The 22,289-nt window shown below is 46.9% G+C and overlaps 1 protein-coding gene across 1 annotated transcript in view; it reads left to right on the top strand.

Annotated features, from left to right (window-relative positions):
• The first annotated feature begins 114 nt into the window (after positions 1-114).
• Positions 115-22,289, top strand: part of btaf1 (BTAF1 RNA polymerase II, B-TFIID transcription factor-associated) — a 30,255-nt gene continuing 8,080 nt past the window's right edge. Inside the window, exons 1-28 of the mRNA XM_062519325.1 lie at positions 115-532; positions 2,605-2,728; positions 3,257-3,371; positions 3,967-4,110; positions 5,341-5,591; positions 6,323-6,456; positions 6,556-6,685; positions 6,798-6,866; positions 7,162-7,251; positions 8,592-8,687; positions 8,953-9,129; positions 9,485-9,625; positions 10,099-10,223; positions 10,522-10,642; positions 10,747-10,851; positions 11,572-11,721; positions 12,081-12,229; positions 12,895-13,069; positions 13,321-13,524; positions 14,299-14,556; positions 15,489-15,672; positions 15,965-16,149; positions 16,277-16,433; positions 16,699-16,808; positions 18,137-18,338; positions 19,021-19,169; positions 20,772-20,924; positions 22,032-22,153. Coding sequence (XP_062375309.1) covers positions 519-532; positions 2,605-2,728; positions 3,257-3,371; positions 3,967-4,110; positions 5,341-5,591; positions 6,323-6,456; positions 6,556-6,685; positions 6,798-6,866; positions 7,162-7,251; positions 8,592-8,687; positions 8,953-9,129; positions 9,485-9,625; positions 10,099-10,223; positions 10,522-10,642; positions 10,747-10,851; positions 11,572-11,721; positions 12,081-12,229; positions 12,895-13,069; positions 13,321-13,524; positions 14,299-14,556; positions 15,489-15,672; positions 15,965-16,149; positions 16,277-16,433; positions 16,699-16,808; positions 18,137-18,338; positions 19,021-19,169; positions 20,772-20,924; positions 22,032-22,153 — 4,034 coding nt within the window. The 5' untranslated portion in view covers positions 115-518. The remainder of the gene's footprint in view (positions 533-2,604; positions 2,729-3,256; positions 3,372-3,966; positions 4,111-5,340; positions 5,592-6,322; positions 6,457-6,555; positions 6,686-6,797; positions 6,867-7,161; positions 7,252-8,591; positions 8,688-8,952; positions 9,130-9,484; positions 9,626-10,098; positions 10,224-10,521; positions 10,643-10,746; positions 10,852-11,571; positions 11,722-12,080; positions 12,230-12,894; positions 13,070-13,320; positions 13,525-14,298; positions 14,557-15,488; positions 15,673-15,964; positions 16,150-16,276; positions 16,434-16,698; positions 16,809-18,136; positions 18,339-19,020; positions 19,170-20,771; positions 20,925-22,031; positions 22,154-22,289) is intronic.

Raw genomic sequence — 22,289 nt, 5'->3', positions numbered from 1 at the left:
ATTTCCTGTCACCCTTTTTTTCTTTGCCACCCGCTTCCTTTTACACTAAAACATCTGATTGGTCATTCCCAGAGCATGTAACCAATCAGCTGAGACCTGCCATGGAGGAAGGAATAAATGCAAGATGGCTCCTCATATAAAACCAGCCTCTTGGCTTCTCTTTTGTGATCAACAAAATTATTTTTTCCTACTTATTAGGTTAAAATATCTGTCTGGACACAGCTCTGAAGGTTAAATTTAGCTACAAGGCGATCTAAGTATTAGTTTGGTTGACTTAATGTAGATGAAGTTTGTAAGGGAAAGAACGCCTCAATTTGAAGCCATGAATTGAGGCAACCAACTCGACTGTCTTGTTTCAGATGGTGCGTGATACATCAGGGCCTTGCCTTTAGGACTTGCCGTGCTTCGGACACATTTGATCAAACATCCAGCTATCTTAAACCTTCACGAAATTCATGTTGCCTGTTTACGTAAACCCGGACTCTCTGAAATCACAAATCAAGCTGTAATTAATCGCCATGGCCGTATCAAGGTGAGAGAACTTTAGCTGGCTAACATTAGCCAACTTAGCTCATGTTAATTTTCACAAGGGAGGCTCACTAGCTCCATGGCTAACGTTGTTAGCAAGCTCTAGCTAACAATACCTATTGAGAACTGACTCAAGGCCGTGTTCCTGCTGTCGTTGGTTTTAACCTAATCGACATATGGTGCACATGGCAGAATCGTAACGCTATTGCTAATGTTTCATGGTTTGTTAAGTTACTGTTGAGTTGCCTACAGTTTCTATTTTGGGTTACTGCAATCATTTTCGCTAGATATCCTGACGACAGTTTTGCAGTAAAACCACTTTCTGTTTAACGTGGGGATTTAAGCTTTTCGTTTAGTAGTCTTTCATACTTGCATTTTGGGGCATATGATCGTAGCTAAGGTTAGCAAGGAAGCTAGTGCTTTCTGGATACACTAAATTCCAGTGGCCTGTGTAGGAGTTGTTTTCTTTCTGCGCATTTTCCTCAAAGCATAACCAAGCACAACCAATACATTGCATAGCTTGTCAATTAACTTGTTGTCTAATTGCTTCCACTTTGTCTGTCTTCCATTTCACTATCCCAGAGCTTGTTCGTTTGTTAGGTGCCAGTCTTGGTAACTCAATAAAGTTAGGTGAGGTGTTGAGGCTAAATGTAGTGTAACACGACTTCACGTGCCCTGTAACACTTTCTTGGGTGGACAGTTATAACGTTAGTTTAACACTGTACTTTCGGATCAGATTACCAGATCGTTATCTGAAGGACTTAACGTGAGGCGATTACCACTTTCTTACATTTGTATATGTCTTTGTCTGCACACTGTGTCCTACAATGTGAAGCCACTATTGATAAGTAGTGTAAAATGAAATACTCTGACGCATCCAAGGCGGAACCAACTAATCAGAAATAGGCCAGACATGCATCATGAAGCCAACAGCATTCTTTGTGATGTGGTAGACCACCTCTCAAACTGATCCGACGTTTTCAAGAATACACCTACACAAATAAATCGTCACCTTGCTTAAGCCGAATGAATTTGCTCTTATGTAAATGCTGAATATGACTTTGCATCAGATAGTCTCTGCACTTTATTTTTGTGTGTTGCAGAGTTTAACTCTCAGAAATACATTAATGTAATACTATGGTTTGAATCCAAGATGTTTGTGTCAGATCCCTCTCAGTTCTTCTGTGATAAACATGTCCATACACATACTAGTGATGAACATCATCCTCTTGTGCCCCATCAGATGGAATGGACCTTTGTCACATCATTTAGATGTATTGACTTAGCCTCAGAGGTCCAAATCCAGTCAGGGAGAATGTGCTTACATTGTAAGGGGAAGTGGCATTGTACCCAATTTCATTTTTCGTTTAACCACATGCTTGTGGCCCTTTATGTATCACATCAATTTTCCTAAAATAACTGCCAGTGGCTTTTTCACCCACCTCTTAAAGCTACATTACTGATTTGGGTCCACATGTTCTTATACAGTAGGCCTATATCTATTTACATACATCCTACAACAAAACTCTTGGACATAGAATTAGTGTAAAAAAAAAAACCTATCCATTTATTGATCCAGCTATTAAGTTGCATTTTGCTCAGTCTCCCTTTGGAATTCTGCTCCATCCATGTTCCATTACCATTTAGCAGTGCTGTTTCTCACATGTGGACTGGTATTGATTCAAGGCACATATTGGTTGTCTTGCTGTGGGATATACAGCGAATGATGCTTTGGATGCAGAAGTCTGGTCTGGGGCATACTACTCAGAGGCTGTAGATGGCTACCCAGACTGTTATTTTTAGCAGATCTGGCTAATGACCTAAAGTCAATAATATTGATTTTGTCCACCTCAAGGATTTTGCCTTGGGTGTATTGTATCTTCCTGCCACAATTTGGGAAGACTCATTGCGAAAGTCTGTTTTAGTGGCTTTGTGGATTTTTCATGTCATTTTGAATAATGGTAATGAAAAGTCCTTTGAGAGCCTTATTTGATCTTTATTCTTTATTGACGTCATGACGAAAACAGGTTAACTTCTATATTGGATTAATTGTGTGGGTTTTTCCTTTTTTTGTAGGCTTGAACGTCTGTTCATTTTGTTAGACACTGGCACAACTCCAGTAACCAGGAAAGCTGCCGCCCAGCAACTGGGTGATGTGGTTAGACTTCATCCTCATGAGCTGAACAATCTGTTAGCCAAGGTGAGTCACCCTCTGGAGCTATTTTGCTGTAACACACAGACACACACATAAACACACATACACACACAATTTCCAAGTTTCAGTTCTCAAGCTAGTTTGCAGTCATCATGTCATTTCATCATCCCAAAGGCTCTCCTCATGACTGTGTCCATCACCTTGTCATAAAATGAAATTGGTGGCAAGTTTGGGTGGTGGTGGTGTGAGTGTGTCTGGGGGGGGGGGGGGGTCTTTGCATACGTCATGCTATGCTCCCTGCCTTCTATGGAAAGTTAAGGCTTGCCTGTGTCCCATGTAAAAGGACACAGACATTTGAATGGGCTATTGTGTCCGGGCCCAGTGGGCATGTGGAGTTCATGGTCCATGTTACAGCACTCGCTGTCACTAAAGGGCACAGACATCCGTTGTACTCCACTCATTTGAATACATCCAGTGGGCACCCCACGTAATGACCTATGCTGTGCTGTGCTGTGCTGTGCTGTGTAGGTGTTGTGTAGGTGTTCAATACTTCCTCTCTTCTCGGCGATACAGGTTTTGACATATCTCAGGAGTCCAAATTGGGACACCCGAATCGCAGCGGGCCAGGCAGTGGAGGCAATAGTGAAAAATATTCCTGAATGGAATCCTCCGCCTAGGCCTAAGGAAGGTAAGACGATACGCGACCCAGTAAGCTTAACCTCTATGTAAATACGGACCGGAAAAAGGAAAGTCCTCTGTTGGCTTTGAGATGATACATTTGATATGGTAGAGCCACTTTCTGGATGGTTTACTTTAGGAATCATTACCTTCATGCTCCCTGTTAAACGTCTTTTATTTGATTACCAATTAAATGTCACGCACGCTCTCACACGGTTACAGTGTGCTGAAGCACTTGCACGTCGTCCGTTGCGCTCCAAATTTTCCATAAGTTGACCTGAAGATGTAACAAATCTGAACAACTGATTTAGCACCTAGCAAGTGGGTGGATTGTAGCTGATGTCAACTAGCAGTCTTCCATCTCTGAGCTCATGAAAAATGTTCTGCAAGTTGATATGTAAATTTACATATTGATTTTTTTTTTTTCATGCACGCTGTTAAAATTCTTGTATTACCAGCCACAGCAAACAGAATATTATTCACTGTGCGGTCACAAAGTGTACTGCTCTGTTAACCTTTGGGTGGGTGGAATAATCTGAATTTTAGATTTGCTGTGTAGTGTGAAGCTGTTCCGTCACTGATGTTTCTGTCTGTGTGTCTTCTAGAGAGTGGTCAGGAGGTGACCAGGGAGGACTCTCCGTCCGATCGCCTGAGCTTCTACAGGTTTGACATCTCCCGCCTGCTCCGCCATGGGGCCTCTCTGCTGGGGTCCGCAGGTGCCGAGTTTGACGTCCAGGAAGACGAGTCCGGTAAGGGCCTCGAACTATCCCCTCTAGACTGATTTTTGTGAAGTTGATTGAGGGATGCGTTGAATGTGGAAGTAGCTGTTCCCTTTTGTGAATGGATTTGGTTTCACAGGCCGCCTGCGTAGGTTGGGTTTAGTAGATTATCTTTTTTTTTTTTTTTTTGGCAGTAGGATGGGGTTAGGGTAGGAGTGTTGCAGGTGGATGTATTTGTATGGTTGCAGGGCATCCTGCCTGCCTGCAGATCCTGAGGTGTGAAAGATGTGCACAATTTAGTCTCACTGTGCCATCCTGTGTGTTTGTGTTGGTGCACATCTCTCAATAAAAGGCCCAAAATGCCTAAAAGCAAAAGATGTGTAACACATTTGAATTTTTAAGGCTGCATATCTGATTTAGGTTTGACACTTGTCAGTGTAGGAGCATCTAATTTATTCTAGGACATAGGCGCAGACAAATGTTGGTAATAATGGTTTTGAAACCTGATACGAGATCTGATTAAGAAATGTCTACTCATAATTGGACTACAATTGGTGTTTCCAGCTCCCGGTATGTGTCAGCAGGACTCCCCCTGCACACGTTTGGCCTATTGTTACATAGTAATGAGGAAATGGTGCATCCGCTAGCAATTCTGCTTTTCCTCTTGTGAATGCCGATAACAAAAGGCTTCAAGCAATCAATGGCTGCTTGTTACTTGTGTTCCTGCATTGGGTATGTTGACTATTTGACTGGCTAAGTGCGATCTGCCTCTGACTGCGTCATGCCGCCTGGTGTGTTTACGTGTGTGTAATTTGGATAAGATTTGCATGCCTTGTGCATTTCATTGTGGTGAATACGCCTGGAATTTTTTGATGGTGCTCAAAACCTATTTTGGTCAGGCAGCTTTTAATATAACTCTTTGAATTGTTTGGTATGCACAATGTCACTTACAGTAAAGATGTTAAATGTCTCAGTCCTTTTGAGAAATATTAACAAAAAGCATTCAGAATTCAGACATATGCATCTTGATGTGTGGTGAATAAACATTTGCGATAGATGGTTAGGAGGTTTACACAGATTATGGTTTAGAATTTAGTTAGTAGGTTTATACAGATTATGGTTTAGTGGATTAACCTTAAATTATTTTAAGGTTTAGAGAAATTATAGAAATGGTAAAAAATAGTAGAATTCCTCATTGTGTGTACATATGAGAGAGAGAGTGAGAGTGAGATTGACCACCTGTGCTGGCTGCTTGTCCAGGTGAAGTGGACCCGAAGGAGCGCCTGGCTCGGCAGAGGAAGCGGCTCCAGAAGAAGCTGGGCCTGGACATGGGCGCGGCCATCGGCATGGACACCGAGGAGCTGTTCAACGACGAGGACCTGGACTACAGCTGTCCCCCGGCCCCGGGCTCCATCACCCCCACCGGCACCGGCGCACACACGCCCACCTCCGTCTGCAACCGAGGCCCCGGGGCGAAGGGGCCCTCCTGGCCACCCTCGCGCAACCATGTGGTAGGTGATCTGTCCTCGCCCTCTTGTGTCGCCCCTCCGCTATTAGAACTCTCGACGACAGACATCCTAAGGGTTTCTCGTATCGCGCTGCCGAGCGGTCAGCTTCTAAGGTGACCGTAACCAATGCCCCCAGTGCCTGTTAACGCTCTTACTGTACTAGAAGTGCTGTGAAGGGGCTCCCGAAGAGCAGAGCAGTAGGGTCAGGGTTGCGCTCAGAATGTCAGTGCTGTTAACATGCTGTTAGTGGAACCTGGTGTCTCCGGTGGAGTGTGTGGTGTGGGAGCTTGGAATGTGTGGGATTGGGTTACCGCCAATGGCTAGATTGGACCGTAGGCCTAATGCCTCCTGCCTCTCGCAGCCTCCTTTTTGCCAGAGCCGTGATGGGTTGTGCAAGTGCTTATGAAGTTGGACTTACAAATGGTGCCGTGTGTGGTTATTTTTGACAGTCCAATCTGTGTTAAAGCTCGGGCCAAGTCAGCATGCTGTAACACCTGAGCCAACGCTGGTGTCGTTGCCAAGCAGTGAAGTTTGGCCACTCCCAGCCTCTCAGTGGAGGCTCCAGCTCTTTTTTAGCAAACTTCTAAATGGAGTCGCACAGGCTAGGGGGAGTTAATTGGCTTAGATAAGCACGTTTTGATGTAACGCTGCGCCTGACCAGCTCCAGTTAATGAAGCATGCTTATTTGTGATAAATGACACATTGTCTTAAAGCATTTCCCACTTGTCTCACAGCCTATGCAGGCAGCCGAGTTGATTGACTCCGAGTTCCGACCAGGCATGAGCAATCGACAAAAGAACAAGGCCAAAAGGATGGCAAAGCTGGTGGCCAAGCAGAGATCAAGAGACATGGACCCCAACGAAAAGAGGTGACTTTCACAAGTGAATGTGACTGGGACAGGAGGATGGATTTGGGAGTATGGGCAGGGTTTGTAGTTGCTGACTGTCTGTGGTGTTGTGTGTTGAAGCAATGACAGCTGTGAAGGTGAGCCAGAGGAGAAGCGGCGGAAAACGACCAACGTTGTCATCGAGCAGCCGGCAACGGACAGTAAAGTGTTAATCGACAACGTTCCAGATAACTCCAGTCTGTTTGAAGAGGTGGGCTCACTGAAAAGAGGAAGAGTATCATGTACAAGACGCTCAAAAACTATTCAGCACTGCGTGAAAAACAGTGTTTGATGTTTTATTCCTTGTTCGTTTTCGTTTGCAGACGCAAGAGTGGCCCTTGGAGAGTTTCTGTGAGGAGCTATGCAATGACCTTTTTAACCCCTCCTGGGAGGTAAAGTCACATACACCACTCTGCCCCCCCCCCCCCCCCCAAACTCTCTCTTTCACACATAGACATACACACACACACACACACAGACCCAAGTACTTCAGGTTCATGCCTCTAAGCGTACAACATGAGCACACGTAAACAGAGACATATTATTTGCTGTCAGACATAACTCGTGTGCAATTTGTGTGTCTGCTGTGCCTCATCAAAATGCCAGCCCTGGCTGCACTCCCAATAATGTGTGTGTGAGGATTGGGGCGATATCTGAGCCGGCTGTTTTGTCGGCTTGCCTTCTCAGGTCCGCCACGGAGCCGGCACGGGCCTCAGGGAAGTGCTCAAATGTCACAGCGCCGGAGGGGGCAAGCTGGTGGGCAGCACAGCAGAACAGGTACGGCACCACCACGATCACCACCACTACCACCCCAAAGACGACAGACAGGGCGTGGTTGTTCATGAACCCCCATGAGGGTGATGTGGGAGAGGGAGGTAGGGCTGGAAGCAGGATGTGCAAGTTGAGCAGATTATTGAACTTAAGTTAGACAGGGGGGTGGTTCAAATAACTCTTAAGAGTTACTCAAAGAGGTTTTTTTGTACCTTAAAATAATGTGTCCAAAATCATTTCAGTGGTTCATCAACTCGTAACAGGGTGAACAGCACTTCTGCATTTGCTTCGTGGCCTTCATATCGGCTATAACCGCACTATGTAAATTTGCCAGATCGGGTAGCGGATCTGTAGTTTGATGCAATGAGACTTGCAATGAGATTTGACTTGCGTCAATGTCGCAATACATCATGCTTTCACAAAATCATGCAACATACTGTACCTTGTCTGTGGACATTGTGATTTGCTGGATAAACAAATAGCGTGTGTACGACAGAGGAGAAGTGTTGCTCTAAGTTACAGCTCCTTGATACAGACACAGCTCTTGAAGCTGACGTCAAAGTGAGAGACTGCTGCTCAGCATATGTACATATTTACCACAGAGGGTGTTTTAAAAAGAGCGCTTGATGTCATTTTATTGTTTAACACAATACTGTGTTTTTGTTAAATACGTAGTAGACAAAAGAAACGCCGCCTTTAAAGTAAACATGGCTTGAAGTTGTGCAACAATGGAAGCTATAATAATCTGGATCTAACCCGCTCATCAGCTTGTCTTTGTCTGCAAATTCTTCAAAGGTCACAGTAAAGCATACAAAATATACCCTTGTGCTTGTCCATAAAGCATCCATCTTCCTCTTTCACTGTTAAAACTCTCACATGAGGCTCTCAGGATCTCAGTGCTTAAGAGTAATGAAAAGGATTTGACCAGAGCACAGTGGACCGTTGTGGTCAAAAGTTCTTTCTTTGCGGTCAAGGGCTTTGTTAGTTAGGCAGTAATGTTAGGCCCCTTTTCTCTTGTAATTGAACATTTATGTCAGAACTAAATGCATTTCCTTCCTCTCGTTAACTCCCAGAGCACCTGTTCACCTATTTAAAGTTTATGACCGCATGGCTCATAAAACGTTGAATAAGAATGTTCCTATTTTAGCGACAGACATCATCGATTAATGATAGGAGCGAGGGTGTGCTGATAATGACCAGGAAATGGAAAAGGCACTCAAATAGCCCTCCGACTCCGCAGGCAAAAGGCCACTGCTGTCGTGCTAGTTGAATTCTAATAGTATGGAGATGCGCCGGCTGTTGAGGTGTAACCCGCTGAGTTTGGGCTGCTTTGGTGTCTTGTGCAGATGTCACGGCAACACCAGGAGTGGCTAGAGGACGTGGTCATCCGCCTGCTCTGTGTCTTCGCCCTGGACCGCTTCGGAGACTTTGTGTCGGACGAGGTGTGTGATTTTGTTTGTGTGTTTCAGATACAGTATGATCATATCCCAGCTCTCAATTCTATTGCTTTTCCTGTCATTCCCTTCAGTACACTTCCTTGTAGGTCAGGCCACACCAAAATGTGGAAATTAGCCAAATTAGCCATAAATGCTATGATGCCTTCCGTTGGGTTATGCACAGCCCACATGATATGTATCTGTCCCTATCAAATAAACCATAAGTAAGTAAGTGACAGTCTTCTCTCATCCCTGGTGGCGTTCTCGTCAGGTGGTGGCCCCTGTGAGGGAGACCTGTGCCCAAACGTTAGGTGTAGCTCTGCGACACATGACCGACAAGGGCGTTGCCATGACGGTGGATATCCTCCTGAAGCTGCTGACCGAAGACCAGTGGGAGGTCAGACATGGGGGCTTGTTAGGAATCAAGTATGCCCTCGCCGTACGACAGGTACCAGCATCTCCCTTCCCTCTTCACTTCACTTGAATTACATCTTGGCAGAATCTAGTGGCACTATTGCGTTTCATTTCATTTGAAACCATCATTTGAGCTGGGTATGTTTTGGTCTGTCTTTAAGTAACAGATAGAGGATTTTTTTTAGTTATGATTTGGCTATTTATGAGTTATGATATGGCTATTTTTGTGTCCTTCCCATCTGATGGATATATACTGTATGTTAGGATTTTGTCACTTTCTGTTTTGCTGTTGATCCGCAAAGTAATGGTAGACACTTTTATGAACATTAGTTGCTATGTCAGGATTTCACCTTTGACCTCTGATATGCTCTGCCTGCATGCCAACCCAGGACCTGATCTCAGACCTGTTGCCTAGAGTGCTCCCAGCCATCACCGAGGGCCTGCAGGACCTGGATGATGATGTGCGTGCGGTGGCCGCCGCGGCCCTCATCCCGGTGGTGGACGGGCTGGTGCAGCTGCAGCTCCCCAAGGTAACGACATGTCAGCTAGCTCATCTGATCAGCGCTACCGCTAGGCCTCTGAGAAATGGGCATCTGATCTGCCTCACAATAGTTCTGTTTTTTTTCTTTTTTTTTACCCTTAAGCCTACCTTACACTGATGGACTTTGACAAGATTTGGGAAAGATTCTTGAAAGATTGTAGTCTTTTGAGTATAGCTTGAATGAGAGGCATTAGATGAAAGACTAGTCTTTCAAGAATCTTTCCCAAATCTTGTCAAAGTCTGTCAGTGTAAGGTAGACTTTATGGGTGTTTTGTGTGTGTTTTTTTTTCATTTTATTCTGTGTTTGTGTGTGTGTAGTCCTTGTTTTGGAGCTTGAGCTTTAACTATAACCTCTTTCAGGTTCAAACTCCAAAGACTATAACTTACTTAGCTATCTTTTCCAACTATCTAACTCTTTGTGTGTGTGTGTGTGTGTGTGTGTGTGTTCATTGCTACTTACAGGTCCCCTTTATTGTGAACATCCTGTGGGATGCCCTCCTGGAGCTGGATGACCTCACAGCCTCCACCAACAGCATCATGACCCTGCTGTCCTCCCTGCTCACCTACCCTCAAGTCCGGCAGTGCAAGTATGGCCGCCCTCCTTCTCCCCTCCACACTCTCCCCTCTCCCTCCACACTCCTCCTGAACATGGCTGCCGTAGCTGTGCATAGGTTTCCTTCATGGAGATAGTCCCTTGTGCTCGTATGGTAGTTTTAGTACAGACTGAATTTTCTTCAGGGTTTTTTTTCAGCAACATGGTCAAGAAAGGACTGCATTGCATCTTATCACTCTCCGTATTAGAGAAAAGTGGCTTGAGATGTTTGTTTACTACACTGGACATAATGATTCGAAGAGTGTAAATATTTCCTTGTCCTCCTTTCCCAGCATGCAACAGTCTCTGACTGTCCTCGTGCCGCGCGTTTGGCCATTCCTGCGGCATACCATCTCATCGGTGCGCAAAGCAGCACTGGAGACACTCTTCACATTACTGTCCAAAGCTGATCAGGTGTGTGTGCACTGTGTGTGTGTGTGGGGCACGCTGTGTGTTTCAAAGCAACTAAAATGCAGTGACCCAGTGTACGTGACATGAGTGATTGTGTTTGCTTGCAGAATTGTGCTGTGTGGCTGAACCCCATCCTACAGGACATGCTGAGGCACATCTTTCAGTCATGCATCCTGGAGAGCAACCAGGAGATCATGGACCTCATTCAAAAGGTATGAGAGAGTCTACAAACTATGTGACACACACACACACACACACACACACACACACACACACACACACACACCTACACACACACCTCATCCTGCACATTCAGTACACTGGAGTGCACACAGGATATTGCTCATCATACTGCACTTGCTGGGTACACAGACAGGCTCACAAGGTGTGGCTAGTCGTGTCAGTTTACTGCATACTGTAATTTCCATGGTTTGCATACCATAGCTATGAATGCAAAGGATGCGTAGGCTCACCATGCAACCGAAATCACACGTTGAAAGCGTCAAGTCTTTAAAGGAGACATCCGGCAAGTGCACCCTTCAATTTGATCTCCGTTGCTCGGTCACCGAGTACTGTCAGTACAGAAAAAAGTTAACACTAGCTTTTCCTAGCTCGAGTTGCTACAGCCAGCAGCTAATGCAGCCTAACAGCTACAGCACTATACTCTGGGGGCATGTCAGTGAGCCCCCGTATACATGCCCCCAGAGTATAGCGCTGTAGCTGCTTCACCGTGTTAGCTACTGGCTGTAGCAACTCAAGCTAGTCAAAACCGATTGCTTTGTACCATACCAACAGTACACGGTGACCTCGAGAAACGGAGATCTATGTGTGGACTCGTCGCATTTCTCCTTCAACTTGACATAGTACTTTTTATTATGTGTATGAGCTCTCTTTGTATGTTGCTTGCTGACGCCCGACGTGTGTGTTTGCAGGTTTGGGCCGAGCTGCTGAAGCAGGCCCTGCCCCAGTATGTGGTGGCGGCCAGCTGTCCGTGGATGGGCGCTTGGCTGTGCCTGATGATGCAGGCCTCCCACATCCCCATCGACCTCAACATGCTGCTGGAGGTCAAAGCGCGCTCAAAGGTCAGTTTCATATCCGTTTGAGCATTAGTGTACGGTATTGGGTGTGTGTGTGTGTGTATGTGTGTGCGCATGTAGGTCACTTGACTAAGCTGTGAAGGCTTTGGAGTCCAGGGTGAGTGTGTGTGTGTGTTTGTGTGTGTGAGTGTGTGAACTGCACAGGTGAATAATTAGAGATTAAAAGGCCATGAAGGTGAAGAGAGAGTGCTTCAGTCATTAAGTCGTTCTCTCACTCTCAGTTAGTCGTTTCTGTACATGCACTCACACACACACACATTCACACACACACAAGGTGTGTGTAGCTGTTTTCGGTTCTCCAGACGTTGTTAATGCCACCCCCTGTGTTTCCCGTCTGCGTTTAGGAGAAGTCCAGTGGCAAGCCCCGGCAGTGTGTTGTGCCCGGCCAGGTGAAGGAGACCGTGCAGGAGTACATCGCCGGGGCCGAGACGGTGACCGAAGACCCCGCCACCCGAGACTACATGGTGATGCGAGCCCGGCTCATGTCTGCCAAGTGAGTGACCGTTCATTTGCTCCTGGTCACTGTGACAACCACCAGGCTTGTTTGTGGTGATTGAACATAAGGGAGACCACACGCGGATAAAGCGTCAGCAAAAATATGTTTATTAAAGTAAAGTAAGTATGTATGAAAACCACCATGAGGTGGTCGGCATAAATGTGAGATGGTAAGAACATGAAGTGTGGTGTAAATCAGAGCGCAAAATCCCAAACGAAAGACAAAAGCGCTGTATGCTCTGATGGAGAGGGGGAACCCTGAACTCCAGCCAGGTAGCCTCTTATAGTACAGGTGCCCCAATCAGGTGATCAGCAGTACCTGTGACTTGACGCCGCCCTGCAACCCAGAGAGAGACGCAGGCACTCAGGCAGGCAGGCAGGCAGGCAGGCAGGCAGAGACCGGCAGGGTTGCAACATCACGTTGATATTATAGCATGCATGAGCTGACAGTTTTCCAAGAGCGTAGTTTAGTTCACTGAGCTTAAGACGCCCCATGACTTCCTTCTCCCTTCGAATCCAAGCCATAGGGCTCTTCTGTTAGAATGCTCCGAGTTGATTTAGCCAGACTTGTCATTAATACCATTCTGGAAGCTTGTGCTTATCTTATGTGTTTGATTGTATATTAAAATGTTGTCCTGACTGAATGCTGTTGTCTCCTCCCAGACTGTTGGGGGCGCTGTGCCGTTGCATCTGTGACCCGCGGATCAACAGCGGGCCGCAGGAGATCCGTCCAGCCGAGTCTTTGGCCCAGCTGCTGCTCTTCCACCTCAACTCCAAGTCGGCACTGCAGCGCATTGCTGTGTCCATGGTGCTGTGTGAGTGGGCTGCTGACCAGAAGGTGTGTGTGTGTGTGTGTGTGTGTGTGTGTGTGTGTGTGTGTGTGTGTGTGTGTGTGTGTGTGTGTGTGTGTGTGTGTGTGTGTGTGTGTGTGTGTGTGTGTGTGTGTGTGTGTGTGTGTGTGTGTGTGTGTGTGTGTGTGTGTGTGTGTGTGTGTGTGTGTGTGTGTCTGTTGACACCAATATCTTAGTCGACTTGTCATTTAAGTCCGCTCTCTCTCTTTCTTGCCCTCCCGTTCCTTCGCTCTCTCAGGAGAGTGAGCTGGTGTCCGGTTTGGTGCAGCCGCGGCTGTTGGCCATCCTGTCGGAGCAGCTGTACTACGACGAGATCGCCATCCCCTTCACGCGCATGCAGACGGAATGCAAGCAGCTCATCGCCCTCCTCGCCGACGCCCAGCTGCACGTACACGAGCGCTTCAACTGCAGCGTGCTCACCATCGACCAGGCCAATGAGCTGGTAAGACACACTCACACACTCACACACTCACACCTTGTAATACCTGATTTGTGTGCACACACTAATATATGCAAATCCATGTTCCATCCCCAAGGTCATCTACAGACACACACACCCGACGATTCTACTCCTCTGAGACACATGTATTCAGACACTTGCACATAGGATCATATACATACGTTCACATTATATAGACTATAGATCAGGTTTGTCTATAATGTTGGGATACTTCGTTAAATTTGCCCTCATGATAAAGATAAAAGTAAGTATGCATAGTACAAATGACATCTCGATTCCAAAGTCTTCCTCCAGAAGGGATGTTAAAGGGTAAACAAAGGCAGGAGGTGGGAATGACAGCTCTAGTCTATATTGGAGCTTGCTTAAGGAACATGTAGTATATAGACAATTGGCTGCTCCACGGACCAGTATAATTACTCCTCTTGGCATAATGAAAGCCTACAAAGGTCATTGTTGTCTTTAATTAACCTAATTAGCAAGGTTGTCTCAGGGAGAGTGTGTGTCTGTGTGTGTGTGTGTTTGTGTGAAAGGTGGAGAAGGAAAGGGTGTGTGTGTGTGAGCGAGAGAGAGGGGCGGGGGGGAAGCTGTGTGTGTGTTTCTTAATAGGTCAGCAGGCCCTCATACATGTTGATATCTTGAACTTGCCAAAACAAATTGTTGAACAACTCTGACAACTGACCGTTATAGGATTTTGTGTGTTCTCAATCGGTCACTCACTGTCCCCCTTTCCTCCTCTTTGGCCCTCCCCTCCCCCAGGTGACCACGGTGTTCTCGGAGATGACGGTGGGCATGGTGGCGGCGCGCTCGCCGCTCTGGCCGGCGCTGGACGCCAAGCACCAGCAGGCGGCGTCGGCGGTGTCCGAGGCGGGCGGCGAGTGGCAGCGGCTGCAGCTGCGCGTGCACACCTTCTGCGCCTGCGCCGCCGTGGGCCTGGGCGCCCTGCCCGAGCGCCTCAACCCGCTCGTGCGCCCGCTCATGGAGGCCGCCCGCCGCGAGGAGAACACGCTCGTCCAGGTGAGGAGGACGAGGAGCAGGAGGACAAGGAGGGGGCAGAAACTTAACTCAAGTTCAAAGTTCAAAGAAAGTTCAAAGTTCATGGTCATGTACTCATAAATAAGCATTTATAAGCATTGAAATTCACAGGGGGTCTATAGAAATGATTTTGCTACTGTTTCATGGCTTCCGCTGACTAAATAGATAGTTTGCCCCACAGATAGAACTTGACGGCTTGCGTGACAACGTCTTACTAGCTGACTTTCCCTTCCATTGAAATTCCATTGCAATAAGCGAACAGACTTGTGGAATGATATGAAAAACGTGAATCAAAAGCACAAAACCCGTAATTATACAGCAGTAATTATATAGATTTAACAGATCCCCAGACGTTGGGAAGGCCCATTCATGGCAATGGAACTTTCTGCAGCATTTGAAGAGCCATGTCATCATCACCCTTATGTTGAAGGTCATTAATGAAGGCTTGCACAGGGCATCACGACTAGCGAGATGATATTGAAGATGACATGCATTGTGTTGGAAGTGTTCGCTGGTATGCGCATGATAAAGAGGAGGCTGTCTGCAGAAGAGACAAAAGCATTAGACCCCAGTTACAAAGTGCTTACCTGCTCGGTCACATTCATTTGCTCAGGTGATAAAGGGTAGAGAGACGTTGAGTGAGCTGTGTTTTGAAATTTGCACATTTTCCCTCCCTCCCTCCCTTTGCCCTTTGCCTGTTGGCTTGTTTTGATCTCTCAATCTCCTTTTTACGTTCTCCTTTCAATGTTACTAGAGCGTTTTGTTGGCTCAGAGCCACATTGTGGCCTGCCAGGAGTGGTCAATGGTCTTTTTCTCTCTCAGACTCACTCACTCACTCACTCACTCACTCACTCACTCACTCACTCACTCACTCACTCACTCATACTTTCTCTCTCTCTCTCTCTCTCCCTCAGGGTCACGCAGCGACCGCTATTGCCCGGCTGCTGCAGAGGTGCGCTGGCCGCACGCCCTGCCCCAACTCCAAGGTGCTGCGGAACCTGTGCTCCTCGCTCTGCGTGGACCCCCTGCTCACGCCCAACGCCTCCTGCCCCGTCCCCCCACCTCCAGCACCCAACGCCGGCCAGGAGGGAGGGAAAGGTCCGCTCGCTTTTGACCATTTCTACCCCTCTAGTTGTTTAGACTAAGAAAATAATTATCTGCAGGGTTCAACTAAGTTAATGCCTGTTGCCCATGAGATGGTCTGTGTCTGGTACTTTTTGATTTTGATACAAAGATTGAGCTTCTCTTGGACAGTCTTGTTGTTCCAGGTAGTTTCTTTGTTATGGTTTGGTTCAAGTGACAGTTCTGACCACACCACATAATACAGGCATTCCTTAGTCTGATATCTCCCCCCCACTCAACCCTTCAGTAAATGTCCTCTGGTCTTTAGGCAGTGCCACAGACAAGGATGGCGCTCATCATATGGTGAACACGACCAAGGGCATCATCACGCTCTACCTGCACCAGAAGGCCGCGTTCGCCGTCACCAGCAAGAGGGGCCCCGCCCCCAAACCCCCCAAGAACCTCTCCGGAGACTCCGGCCCCAACAACACCGCCGCCATGGACTCCGACGAAGTAAGCCAATCTGAAACTTCCGAATCCGACGTCGCCGCGTGTCTCCGTGTTTTTAGTTGAACATCCGTGGTGTCCATGTTTAAAAAAAAAATATATATATATATATATTATTATGGTCTGTCTGTAGAGTAAGAAGCCGTGCCTCATCCAGCGAAGAGGGGCCGAGTTCTCCCTGACGACGGTGGCCAAGCACTTTGGGGCAGAGTTGACGGTGACGCTGCCCTTCCTGTGGGAGTTCATGACGGGCCCCCTGAAGGCCGTGGTGCAGGGCAGAGAGGGCCTGGGTAAGACCTCCGCACACCTCCATCACACCAGCTAAAGTTGGCACTTTACATCTGCCGGGGGTTTATTGATTTATTGAAGCATAAGAGTTTGCAAAGTAATTTCAGCATTTAATATTGCTTTTATGTTAACTGAACTGTTTTGTCAATGACAAAACGCTTCACGGTTTTATTTCAATGTCTGTCTCTGTCTGTCTGTGTCTGTCTGCCTGTCTGTCTTGAGGGTTTTGCTGTATTATGCATGTCTGTGTCCTGTGTGTCTCTCCAGATGTAGCGTCGTTGCTGGAGAAGGGAGACACGGTGGCCCAGGAGCTTGTGAACTCTCTCCAGGTGCTGGAGGTGGTGGTCGGAGCCATCGCTCCCCAGCTCATCCCACTGGTGAGTCTCCTGTTCTCCTGGACACCACTGACCCAACCCCCTGTCCCTGAACACTACTTATAGCCCCTCAGCTACTGCAATACAACTCTGCGCTCTGTACAGTCTGCAGCAGCACACCCCAGCCCTTAGGCACTGTGTGTGTGTGTGTGTGTTCTGTGTGTTCTGTACATGCTGCATGCTAACCGCACCTGCCGCGCACCAGTTTGTGGTTTCCGGCGAGCGAGCAGGTTATCTTGCTGCTCTCGCTCCCTCTTGGCACCCTGCAGCCAGTCACACATCTCTGTGGCATTCTCTGTGGTTAGGTGTTTTTTTTTTCTTTCCCTGTTCTTTTGTATTTCACAGCTCCCTGTTTTGCGCAGGAGATTGTGAGAATGGTGTTGATCTGTGTCGTCAATGCGTTGTCACTTTTGATGTGGCATGTCACTTTTGACACTTCATGTTCCAGAGTACAGGCTTTCTTGTCTGATGGGTTGCTGGGAACATGTTGTGCCGGCTGTAGGTGCCACATTGGTTCTGCCGCTCATTGTTTTCACAACAGTTTTGTTGTGCCAGATGGTAGTGAGTGGTCGTTTGTTCAGTTCAGTTTATTTCTTTGTCCCCAATGGGCAATTTGATTGCAGACAGATACACATACCACACAACAATAGGCACAACATGTTACAGTACAGACAGATATGCACAACATAATAATTTAGTTGAGATAAATAGGTCTGATGACAATGCCTAAAAAGATGAGTCTGTAAAACCAAGATACAATTCCAGTGAATAATTTGGGTAAAGAGGAGGAAGTGAATGGGGGGGGTCTGTATTTTCCTGTTGTGTGCATTCAGTACTTGCATAGTAAAGGGGAATGCTTGAGAAGAATTGATGGGCGTGCTGCATGAACAGATCTCCTGTGGTTTTCTCCTTCCCTTTTTCTGCCTGTCTGTTTTTGTCTCCACCGTCCACCTTTTCCAACCTCTCATCTGTGTTCATCTGTTTGCACCCTTTCGTTCTCTTTGGTCAACTCCATATCATCCTTCCTCTTGTCCTCTCTTCCTCCTCCTCTTCCTCCTCTCCCTTCCCTCTTGCCTACCTGCTGCTGCTGCTCCTCCTCCTCCTCCCTCATCATCTTTTTACCTCTCCCCTTCCTTCTCCTCCTCCTCCCTCGTTCTCATCTTCTCCTCACCTCTCCTCCTCCTCCACCTCCTTCCCCTTCCCTCTTCCCTACCTGCTGCTGCTCCTCCTCCCTCCTCATCATCTTCTCACCTCTCCCCTACCACCTCCTCCTCCTCCTCCTCCCTCATTCTCATCTTCTCCTCACCTCTCCTCCTGCTCCTCCTCTGTAGCTCCTGGAGCAGCTGGACCACCTGTGTGTGTGTCTGCAGCACCCGTACACGGCGGTGCGTCACATGGCGGCGCGCTGCGTGGGCGTGCTCAGCAAGATCGCCACCATGGAGACCATGAACGTCTTCCTGGAGCGCGTGCTGCCCTGGCTGGGCGCCATCGACAACAGCACCAAGCAGGAGGGAGCCATCGAGGCGCTGGCCTGTATCCTCTCTAGATATGTGCAGAATCATGCGGCTCTTTCTGTTAATCATTTATTTTTGTTATTATTATTTTTATTAATAGTATTAAGAATTCGGGGGGGGGGCGCTGTGGCGCAGCAGGCTACAGCGTCCATACCATTTACGGGTCCGAGTGCCCACGGGGACCCAGGTTCGAATCCGGCCTGCGGTCATATCCCAATCCCACCCCATCTCTCTCTCTCCCACTCTTTTCCTGTCTACCTCTTCACTGTCCTATCATAATAAAGGCAAAAAGGCCAAAAAAAAAAAATAGTATTAAGAATTTTACATTTATTTAACAAAAATATTTTCTTTCAGTGCAAAATGTCTTTAGCAGCAGGCTAAAAGACTCTTATGTCTGCTCTTATGGGGCCAGTTGCGTGTTTTATATCGTGTGTGTGTGATGTTTATATCCTGTGTGTGTGTGTGTGTGTGAGATGTTTATGTCCTGTGTGTGATGTTTATGTCCTGTGTGTGTGTGAGTGTGTGTGATGTTTATATCCTGTGTGTGTGTGATGTTTATATCCTGTGTGTGTGAGATGTTTATGTCCTGTGTGTGTGTGTGTGATGTTTATATCCTGTGTGTGTGTGAGATGTTGTTATCCTGTGTGTGTGCTGTGGGCTCTGCGTGGAGGTGTTTGTTCCTTGACCGTGTGCTGGTGCAGGCCTGATGGAGCAGCTGGACGTGGACATCGTGCCCTACATCGTGCTGCTGGTGGTGCCCGTGCTGGGCCGCATGAGCGACCCCAGCGACAGCGTGCGCTTCATGGCCACGCAGTGCTTCGCCACGCTCATCAGACTACTGCCACTGGAGGTGTGAAAGAGTGCTCGCACGCACACAGATCAGCATACCACACACACACACACACACACACACACACAGACAGACACACCAGTGAGGTTACCGAGTGTTCACTTGCAAATTTACGTTTCCCCAAACACTGTACCGTTTTGCGATACAAAAATCCCCACAGTATGTTTGTGAATCCACTTAGGCGTAATAGTTTGATGTCTTGTAAAGTTACTACTTATTCACCAGTTATTTCAGTTAGCATTATATGTTCCATGTGTCGCTGATCGTTACAAGTTTTCATAACTAAAAGGCACTGGGGAAGCGTAGACCTCTCCAAGGCCTGATGCAGCCATTAACGAGTCTGAAAGTGGGCCTAGGCTAAATAGTTTGAGCTTCTCATTGAATTGAGTGTTGAATTTGTTTTTCTTTGGAGCATATAGATCATTGTTCTTGTTTATTAGCGCGAGAACACATTAATAGGTTTCCAGATGGAGATTGAGCACGATCGATCTCTTTACGATATGATAATGTAATCATTGCAGCCTCACAGATGATGGAAAGATACTGCCATCTGAGAGGAACTGAGTGCAATTGAAATTCTTTAAAAATCAATCAGTAATTTACATTAGTCAGCTGGTGAACATTGTTTTCTTTTTCTTTTTTAAAACACATTCACATGGCTCGCTATTCACAATTTATATGTATTTCTGTGTTTTTGGCTTCATGCTTAAAAGCCAACGTGAGCATGTTTTTTTTTTGCCTCGAGGTTGGCAGGTGTACCATTGTTATCTGTTACTTTTGCATCTGAACAAATTCACACGTAAAGATCACAGGTGTGTGTGTGTGTGTACTGTGTATGTGACGCAAACACAAGTGCAATGGGGAAAACATGCATCACAGAAAGTCACACAGGAAGCTTTTGCTTTCCTGCCTATTCCCCCTTCAACAGTCAAACAAAGTCAGTCAAATATTTACTGTCAAAAGGCAGTCAAATAATGACTCAGTCAAATACTCCTGGAAAATGAAGTAAGATATTTCCACACACATACAATACTGTCCCTTCAGCTCTTTTCATGATCTGCTCAAACAGGTGGCGGTTAGTCTTTGAACAGTTCACTGAGAGTGTGACTTGTTAGTCTGTGTCCAGCAGGGGGCAGACTACTATATCTTATTATGGATAACATCAGTGGCACTTGGCCATGGCTTCATTACAGAATGCCTCAGATGCTCTGGTATTGACATACTGATCTCTTGTACACTGTGCCCATTGCTGTTATTCTGTTCTATTGACGGATTGAGTTTGTGCATCACTTCCTCTGTGGTCAGCCATTTTGTTAATGGTCAGTTGCTGGACAGCTGCCCAGTGTTTTTTAGGACCCTAGATATTCATATTACCAAATTTTGCCATTCAACTATTACAGAATCCTTTTTTGTAAAAACACAATATGAATCACAATGGACATACATGTTAGAGCTTTATGGTGATCTCATTTTCTCAGTTCAATTTTAGAACAACCGTTAGTCATTTCCAATTAAGTTATTTCGGAACTGTTCAGGGATGAGTCATTTCCTGTATTTCACGAGGCCTCTGTGACATATTTCTGTGTATTATTGTGTCGCCAGGCTGGTATCCCAGACCCGCCAACCATGTCTGATGACCTGATTCGCCAGAAGGCCAGAGAGAGGCACTTCCTGGAGCAGTTACTGGATGGCAGGAAGCTGGAGAACTATAAGATCCCAGTGCCCATCAAGGCAGAGCTGAGGAAGTACCAGCAGGTGTGTGTGTGTGTGTGTGTGTGTACGATGGGACTAATGAAATCTGTGTGGAATTTCCAGGGTACTGATTAGAGATTAAATGAATTTCAGGGAAATGTGCCTTCGTGTTTCTAAGCTATAACCGGTTTATCTTGCACAACTTTGCTCTCAAAACAGATCTTTACTCTTTGTTACTTTGTGCTTCTTCCCTCGTCATCAATTTCTAAATCACGCCATGAATTATTCATATCACTGCAGCCATTCCACACAGTTTGTGTGATGTGTTCTGTGCACATCTACAGAAGCCTATTAAGCAGATAAGCGTGGGCAGGATGCCCTGATGCTAGGAGTTGGCGTCTGTGCGCGCGCGTTGTCTTCGCCGGTCCCAGGGTATTTATGCTGACTGGATGAGGCATCGGCCGGTCCCTTTCTCCAGAGCATTTCAATTAAAGACCGGCGACTCAGCACTTTTCTGGCCCCTCTGGTCCTCGCCATTTTTCTGTCAGCCTCACAAATAGCTTTTGCCTCCCAGCAACAGTGCAGGGAGTGAGGGGGATGGGGTCTGGTGGGGGGGGAGTGTTGGCAGGGTGATGCTGACTACAAATTGCATTTCGACATGACAAATTTAGAAGTTGCAAAAACGGATTGCCCTGTTGGCCAGTTCCCTGGGAGTGTGTGTGTGTGTGTGTGTGTGTGTGTGTGTGTGTCTCCCCCCACCAACCAACCCCGTCCGTCCGTCCTGTTCCGCTCTAGCATCCATCGGGTGAAATGAACGCCCACGAATCAATCAGCTAAAACACACCCAGGGGTCAGCAACAGCAGAGAGTCCAGGAGATGTCCAGGACACACACACACACACACACACACACCCTCTAAGTGATGCATGGGATGTGTGGGGGTGAATTCCTGAAGATTAATGCACATCAAGTTTGGAAAACAAACTTTTAGGACAAGCAGGGAAAGGAAAGGGACGGTTCAGGGAATGCAGTGGTGCTGTGTTTTGCAAGAAGATTGGGATGGGGTGCGGGGGGGTGATATGTGCTTTGTAAAAGTGCGATGGTGGCTGCTGTGGCGTTAGATCTTGACACCCTCCCACTCACCTCATGTCTCTGAATGGCTGCCCTCCAGGACGGAGTCAACTGGCTGTCCTTCCTGAACAAGTACAAGCTGCACGGCATCTTGTGCGATGACATGGGTCTCGGCAAGACCCTCCAGTCGATCTGCATTCTGGCTGGAGACCACTACCTCAGGTAACACTGACTGTTCTGGTCGTTATTGTTTATTTGTTTTTATGGTTTGCGAGTTTCAGGATTGTTCAGAGCGTAGCTGCATGCAGATGTTTTCAACATAATTACATAATTCAGCATAATTATAGTCGCTGCTAGC

Source organism: Sardina pilchardus, chromosome 18 (assembly GCF_963854185.1).
Source record: "Sardina pilchardus chromosome 18, fSarPil1.1, whole genome shotgun sequence".
NCBI classification, from domain to species: Eukaryota; Metazoa; Chordata; class Actinopteri; order Clupeiformes; family Clupeidae; genus Sardina; species Sardina pilchardus.
Note: the sequence above shows the minus strand (reverse complement) of the source record. Positions and strands in the feature narration are given on the sequence as shown.